Source organism: Pseudochaenichthys georgianus, chromosome 7 (assembly GCF_902827115.2).
Source record: "Pseudochaenichthys georgianus chromosome 7, fPseGeo1.2, whole genome shotgun sequence".
NCBI lineage: Eukaryota > Metazoa > Chordata > Actinopteri > Perciformes > Channichthyidae > Pseudochaenichthys > Pseudochaenichthys georgianus.
The window spans coordinates 1,173,827-1,182,768 of NC_047509.1; the positions used below are offsets into that span (position 1 = coordinate 1,173,827).

Genomic DNA, 8,942 nt, shown 5'->3' on the forward strand with positions numbered 1-8,942 from the left:
CACTACATACTGATATACACCTGAACATCAGCAGGAGAGGACTCTTTAAAGTAGAGGACACTACATACTGATATACACCTGAACATCAGCAGGAGAGGACTCTTTAAAGTAGAGACACTACATACTGATATACACCTGAACATCAGCAGGAGAGGACTCTTTAAAGTAGAGACACTACATACTGATATACACCTGAACATCAGCAGGAGAGGACTCTTTAAAGTAGAGACACTACATACTGATATACACCTGAACATCAGCAGGAGAGGACTCTTTAAAGTAGAGACACTACATACTGATATACACCTGAACATCAGCAGGAAAGGACTCTTTAAAGTAGAGACACTACATACTGATATACACCTGAACATCAGCAGGAGAGGACTCTTTAAAGTAGAGACACTACATACTGATATACACCTGAACATCAGCAGGAGAGGACTCTTTAAAGTAGAGACACTACATACTGATACACACCTGAACATCAGCAGGAAGGACTCTTTAAAGTAGAGACACTACATACTGATACACACCTGAACATCAGCAGGAGAGGACTCTTTAAAGTAGAGACACTACATACTGATATACACCTGAACATCAGCAGGAGAGGACTCTTTAAAGTAGAGACACTACATACTGATATACACCTGAACATCAGCAGGAAAGGACTCTTTAAAGTAGAGACACTACATACTGATATACACCTGAACATCAGCAGGAGATGACTCTTTAAAGTAGAGACACTACATACTGATATACACCTGAACATCAGCAGGAGAGGACTCTTTAAAGTAGAGACACTACATACTGATATACACCTGAACATCAGCAGGAAAGGACTCTTTAAAGTAGAGACACTACATACTGATATACACCTGAACATCAGCAGGAGAGGACTCTTTAAAGTAGAGACACTACATACTGATATACACCTGAACATCCGCAGGAGAGGACTCTTTAAAGTAGAGACACTACACACTGATATACACCTGAACATCCGCAGGAGAGGACTCTTTAAAGTAGAGACACGACACACTGATATACACCTGAACATCAGCAGGAGAGGACTCTTTAAAATAGAGACACGACATACTGATAAACACCTGAACATCAGCAGGAGAGGACTCTTTAAAGTAGAGACACTACATACTGATATACACCTGAACATCAGCAGGATAGGACTCTTTAAAGTAGAGACACTACATACTGATATATACCTGAACATCAGCAGGAGAGGACTCTTTAAAGTAGAGACACTACATACTGATATACACCTGAACATCAGCAGGAGAGGACTCTTTAAAGTAGAGACACTACATACTGATATACACCTGAACATCAGCAGGAGAGGACTCTTTAAAGTAGAGACACTACATACTGATATACACCTGAACGTCAGCAGGAGAGGACTCTTTAAAGTAGAGACACTACATACTGATATACACCTGAACATCAGCAGGAGAGGACTCTTTAAAGAAGAGACACTACATTATGATATACACCGGAACATCAGCAGGAGAGGACTCTTTAAAGTAGAGACACTACATACTGATATACACCTGAACATCAGCAGGAGAGGACTCTTTAAAGTAGAGACACTACATACTGATATACACCTGAACATCAGCAGGAGAGGACTCTTTAAAGAAGAGACACTACATTATGATATACACCTGAACATCAGCAGGAGAGGACTCTTTAAAGTAGAGACACTACATACTGATATACACCGGAACATCATCAGGAGAGGACTGTTTAAAGTAGAGAAACTACATACTGATATACACCTGAACATCAGCAGGAGAGGACTCTTTAAAGTAGAGACACTACATACTGATATACACCTGAACATCAGCAGGAGAGGACTCTTTAAAGTAGAGACACTACATACTGATATACACCTGAACATCAGCAGGAGAGGACTCTTTAAAGTAGAGACACTACATACTGATATACACCTGAACATCAGCAGGAGAGGACTCTTTAAAGTAGAGACACGACATACTGATATACACCGGAACATCATCAGGAGAGGACTGTTTAAAGTAGAGAAACTACATACTGATATACACCTGAACATCAGCAGGAGAGGACTCTTTAAAGTAGAGACACTTCATACTGATATACACCTGAACATCAGCAGGGAGAGGACTCTTTAAAGTAGAGACACTACATACTGATATACACCTGAACATCATCAGGAGAGGACTCTTTAAAGTAGAGACACTACATACTGATATACACCTGAACATCAGCAGGAGAGGACTCTTTAAAGTAGAGACACTACATACTGACATACACCTGAACATCATCAGGAGAGGACTCTTTAAAGTAGAGACACTACATACTGATATACACCTGAACATCAGCAGGAGAGGACTCTTTAAAGTAGAGACACTACATACTGATATACACCTGAACATCAGCAGGAGAGGACTCTTTAAAGTAGAGACACTACATACTGATATACACCTGAACATCATCAGGAGAGGACTCTTTAAAGTAGAGACACTACATACTGATATACACCTGAACATCAGCAGGAGAGGACTCTTTAAAGTAGAGACACTACATACTGACATACACCTGAACATCATCAGGAGAGGACTCTTTAAAGTAGAGACACTACATACTGATATACACCTGAACATCAGCAGGAGAGGACTCTTTAAAGTAGAGACACTACATACTGATATACACCTGAACATCAGCAGGAGAGGACTCTTTAAAGTAGAGACACTACACACTGATATACACCTGAACATCAGCAGGAGAGGACTCTTTAAAGTAGAGACACGACATACTGATATACACCGGAACATCATCAGGAGAGGACTGTTTAAAGTAGAGAAACTACATACTGATATACACCTGAACATCAGCAGGAGAGGACTCTTTAAAGTAGAGACACTTCATACTGATATACACCTGAACACCAGCAGGAGAGGACTCTTTAAAGTAGAGACACTACATACTGATATACACCTGAACATCATCAGGAGAGGACTCTTTAAAGTAGAGACACTACATACTGATATACACCTGAACATCAGCAGGAGAGGACTCTTTAAAGTAGAGACACTACATACTGACATACACCTGAACATCATCAGGAGAGGACTCTTTAAAGTAGAGACACTACATACTGATATACACCTGAACATCTGCAGGAGAGGACTCTTTAAAGTAGAGACACTACATACTGATACACACCTGAACATCAGCAGGAGAGGACTCTTTAAAGTAGAGACGCTACATACTGATATACACCTGAACATCAGCAGGAGAGGACTCTTTAAAGCAGAGACGCTACATACTGATATACACCTGAACATCAGCAGGAGAGGACTCTTTAAAGTAGAGACGCTACATACTGATATACACCTGAACATCAGCAGGAGAGGACTCTTTAAAGTAGAGACACTATAAACTGATATACACCTGAACATCAGCAGGAGAGGACTCTTTAAAGTAGAGACACTACATACTGACATACACCTGAACATCATCAGGAGAGGACTCTTTAAAGTAGAGACACTACATACTGATATACACCTGAACATCTGCAGGAGAGGACTCTTTAAAGTAGAGACACTACATACTGATACACACCTGAACATCAGCAGGAGAGGACTCTTTAAAGTAGAGACACTACATACTGATATACACCTGAACATCAGCAGGAGAGGACTCTTTAAAGTAGAGACACTACATACTGATATACACCTGAACATCAGCAGGAGAGGACTCTTTAAAGTAGAGACTGATATACACCTGAACATCAGCAGGAGGGGACTCTTTAAAGTAGAGACTGATATACACCTGCACAATAGTTAATAGCATCCTGAAAATGAGGTTCAGACTGAATGTAATCTTGGTTTAAAGACTCTAACCAAATGCATCTGATTGCTTAACTCCTCACCATGATGCCACCCTGTAACCCTCACCTGGAGGATGTTGAATAGTTAAACAAAGGGGTGTATATTGAGGTCTAAAGTCAAAGTAGAAGCTATTGAACATGTCCTGCTGCACCTGCCCTCCTGCTGCAGGAAACTGAATCTCAGCAGGATTAGAGCAGGTGAGTGGAGGCCTGACTCTAAACCCTGCTCTCACACAGGTATCACACCTGTGGAGGGATCAGACCTTAGACACAAAGCTTTCCGTGGAGCTCCAGAGACCAGCAGGATGGGGGTTATTCCCTGAAGGCACTCGTTTAAAATGGTGGTTGTCTGTTTTCTGGCACAGAGACTTGGAGAGGGGCGATGCTCCGTTTATCGTTGCATCAGAATTACTGTCATCAAACATACTCTCACTCTCTCTGTTCAGTTAATATTCCGCCTCACACACTCAATAACTTGCTTTATATTGTGTTACTGTAAATGTGTAATTCAACTTTACTTTCTTGTTTATTTCCAATCTTTTAATTTGTGTTGTCCAATGTCTTTGTATGCTGCAACACAAACATTTCACACATTGGGATCCATGAAGTACTTATCTTATCTTAGTCTGCAAAACATGTACAGTGTGTCTATTTCTATTCCACTTCATCAATAGTGATTTCTCAGAGTTTCCGTCCACAAAAAGCTTAAAAAATAACCAGAAACTTAGACGGAATAAAGCTGTCTGTTTTGTGTCTAGTAGAAATACACATAATGTACATATTTGCACATTTTTCAGATTATAAAATGCTAATAGAAACTACAAAAATGTCGACATTTAAAGCTACCTCTTCTATCTGCACGGCTTTCCACTTGTCGTACCAATACTGCACATATTATATTTTTTAACGGTAAATCGTGTAAATATTGCTATATTTTTTTACGTGATAGTTTTCTTAAAATATGTTTTGTTTCAGAGATGTATCTTCTCTTACTGTGCTTATGTCTGCACCATAAGACACATCCCTTGACTGCGTTACACCTGTTTCTGATTCTGAGGTTTAAATGAGTAAATATGCAGACATTGACATTTACTTAATTATTGCAATGCTTTGTCATACGTCGCTTATCAATGCTTTTATTTATGAGTGTCTGCGTCCATCCCTAGCAGGATATCAGATGACTGGAGGGCGCCCTGACTTCCTCACCCCTTCATCCGGAAACATCTGAGCTCCGAGTCGCTTTCAGCCCCCCCCCCCCATCACGTGCTTACCAATTACGCACCGGGACAAATGCCTCGGTGAAATTATAATAATGATATATATTTTTTCCTAAATAAATGTTTTCTCCTGCAGTCCTTGATGGGGCTTCACGTGCACAATGAAACGCTGCAGCTGCACAGGTGTTGCCAGAGCAACGGGTGCCGATCCGCATCAGCCCAGGACAATGAGAGGAAAAGTGCGAAGACTGCACAGAGGGACTATTTTCTGCAAAACAAAGACCGATATTCGACTGGTTTTAACGTCGATTGGTCTGTGAAAGGAAGACTAATGAATGCCCCGTGTCATTTTTGATAAGTAATAATGGATGCTTGGTTCTTAGAGTCTCCAAAAGTAGAATGAGAGCCTTCAGTTAGAAAGATCCCAGTTTGTGTTCGGGATGCAACACCCTCCCCATATTTCAGAGCAGGATTAAGAGTTTTATTTTTTAATAAAGCTTAAACATTGCTTATAAATGGCTGGCTTGTGCTCAATGTTTCATATATTTTCTTTATTTTATCGAATTTAAATATTTTTCCTTTTAGCATATTTAATTATTTTTTATATATTTAATTTAACTTAATTTTATTGTTTTTAAACATATTTTATTTTTTATTTATTTTTTATATATTTAATTAAACTTAATTGGATTCTATTTTAATACATTTAAATATATTTTATTGTATTATAATTTATCATATTTTATTTATTTGAATATATTTTATTTAAATGGATTTGATGGATTTGTATGAACTGGAATTAAAACATATATTTGACTGTCATCCATTTGATAATGAAAATCCCCTGAGACACTTGTCATCTTGGGGGCTGTATAAATAAAATGTTATTTAAAATGTGACAGTCAGAAATGCTGGAGCATCAGAGCTAAGTTAGTGCCTGCAGCCCAGCATGCCTTTGCATCCACGCACGCACGAACGCGCACATGCATCACCACAATCAAGCATGCACGAGACCTGCACGATGATAAAAAATGATATGATATAAAGAGTCAACACTGCGCACACAGAGGACTTTAACCTCTCTACAGGGGGGGTGGGGGGCGCGAGAGAAAGAGCGAGGACACCTTTCACCACCGCGATTTGCCAGGAGGCACCGGCGTTGCCATGGCAGCAGGGATGAGAGTGCTCATGTTGGGATGTGGACACAAAGTGAGGCTGCACCACAAGAAAAAAAAAACCAGAAAGGCGAGCCGGGACCAAAACACCAAGTTACCTTTCATTAAAATCATCAAAGTTATAAAGGCGGCGACGGGACATCCAGTCCCACACACACACACACACACACTAAAGACACACGCACACACTTTACCGTTGTCTTGACCGGGACGTACAGCACGGGTTTCCCCGGGGCTCCTTTCTTCTTCTCCCCCCCCAACACGTTGGTTCCGACCGTGAAGCCTTTGGACTTTACCCAGAATTTGAATTTGGCGTTGATGTTGTCCATGTACACGCCGTCCGACTCGTCGCTCTGCAACAGAGTCTGCATGATCTTGTTGTATTTCCTCCGGGTGACCGTCTTTGTTTTCCCGGAGTCTCCATAAGTCCGGAGACACCAGTCCTGAAATTCCCCGAACATCTCCGCCTCCAGAACCACCGGACTCCGGCTCCTTTTGGGCGCATCCACGCACGCCTTTTTCGTTGCCATCGCTCCCTTTCTCCCTCTCTTTCTCCCCCCCTCTGAACAGCCCAGGCTAATAAAAAGCACTTGGTTGAATCTCCTCCCTTTTGGCCCCTTGTGCGCGTGCTGTCCTGTCCTGCGCGTAAAAAAAGCAGATGCGGTTCCGCGCCGGTTCTTCTGTGCAAACCGGGTCAGTTTGCAGAACACCTGTTAGCAGCGAGCTGTCCCGAACCGCAGCGCTGAGAAATGTCCTCACATCCAGAGAGAGAGAGAGAGGGAGAGAGAGAGAGGGGGGGAGAGAGGGGGGGCTGTCCTACTGCACGCGGGGCGGGTTTCTCCCACCTGTGCGTAAAGAGGAAGAGAAAAAGGCTCAGTCCTCGCGCTAAACAACAAAGAAAACACAAAGCTTGCAAACAGTCGTCGCGCCTCTCCCGACCTACTTTCTGACAGCAGCTTTGAGAGGCTCGGTGCTTCTGTCCGAGCAGCACCGGATGTTCTGCTGATCACACCAACACCTGTTTGAATGCATTGTCTGTCTGTCCCGTTCGTACAGCATCTACACCAGAGGCTCGCTCTGCGGAGCAGCCTGCAGAGCATGTCCGGTTGCAAGACACCTGATGACAAGATAGGCCAACAAACCTCATTACACAATTTCCGTTGACAGGAAACACTTTCTTCAGATGCATGCGCTGGCAGTCACACATGTGGGTTACATGTGTATTATGATGATTCTTCATTTTTTACATCCTCTGTTTTCTGCTTTGTTGATTGCTATTTTATATTTATCGTATTTATTTGTTTGTTTTCTAAACCCTGCGACCATATCATTTCTTCAAATGCAAATTTAACAATTTCAAGAATAAAAACAAATAATAGTTTTATCACGAATACATATTTTGTGTGTGTGTGTGTGTGTGTGTGTGTGTGTGTGTGTGTGTGTGTGTGTGTGTGTGTGTGTGTGTGTGTGTGGCCCATGCTGGCGGTGGTGACTGCTGCTGTTGCCATGACAGCAGCGCAGCAGTGTGTCTCCGGCCGTGCAGAGGGTGAGTGGGATGCCCCGTCTCTCCATCCAGACTCTCTCACACACTCACACACACACACACACACACACACACAGACACACACACACACACACACACGCGCAGTCGACACAAAAAGAAAAACAGAGCCCCACCCCGACACACATCCACTGAATCCCACATCGCGTGTGTGTGTGTGTGTGTGTGTGTGTGTGTGTGTGTGTGTGTGTGTGTGTGTGTGTGTGTGTGTGTGTGTGTGTGTGTGTGTGTGTGTGTGTGTGTGTGTGTGTGTGTGGTGAATGTCCTGCATGCTATTTCCTTTAATTTCATGTAATTTCATCATTGGGTTTCCTGCAGGACGGCGGCTGCAGGCCAACACCCCTCAGGGAGGAAACATCCCAACACATTGCTCTTATTTTGAAAGGTCGACTTTAAGACGAGCATCTCCAGTTTGGTGTCATCGAAAAACACGTTGAGATGACCCCAAAATCACAGCAGTGGAAAATGTATTTTCTCACAGACTCGCCGTAAATACTGACACCTGAAAAGTGATTATCCACGTCCTCAGAAGTCTTATTTTATGAACAACTCAATTCGGATGACTTCGATGTAGAAGTAAAGCAACTAGAAGAGGCTCAATGAAATCCCAGGCCTATGTTTGAACTAAAGGTTGCTTGTGAAGTCTGAAAGCCTCTTGAACACTCTCTTGTTTGAGTGAGATGAGTTGGATAGAACATAACACTGTATCAAACAACCAATAGTTACAGTGAGTAGTTCAGGATCCAGTGGGAAATGCAAGTACTCACATACTGGAGAGAGACACTCCGCCTGTTCTGCAGCCATCGAATATTTTCCTTATCGATTAAGCGATTTACTCAAAAGGCATGTTTTGTGAACAACTCAAAGGAATACTGAAGATTCTGATACAAAAGTAAAAAAACAGAAACTCTTCACATCAAAGAAGCTGAAATCCCAGAACTTGACTCTCTCACATCAAATGGCCGATCTTGAGAAACTTATTTCAACCTCAGTTTTGGTTTGCATGTTTGAAAGTAGCATCTATTGTACACAAATAAATCCTATTTCAGTTTGCGTGAAGTGCGTTGGATATAAAAAGACTGGATCAAACCAAGTGTTGCAGTGAGTAT

At 42.0% G+C, this 8,942-nt stretch overlaps 1 protein-coding gene across 1 annotated transcript in view; it reads right to left on the reverse strand.

Moving 5' to 3' along the window:
- Positions 1 to 7,088, reverse strand: part of nol4la (nucleolar protein 4-like a) — a 61,016-nt gene extending 53,928 nt beyond the window's left edge. The window contains exon 1 of the mRNA XM_034086456.2: positions 6,467 to 7,088. Within this exon, the coding sequence (XP_033942347.1) occupies positions 6,467 to 6,802 (336 nt within the window). The 5' untranslated portion in view covers positions 6,803 to 7,088. The remainder of the gene's footprint in view (positions 1 to 6,466) is intronic.
- Between the last annotated feature and the right edge of the window lie 1,854 nt (positions 7,089 to 8,942).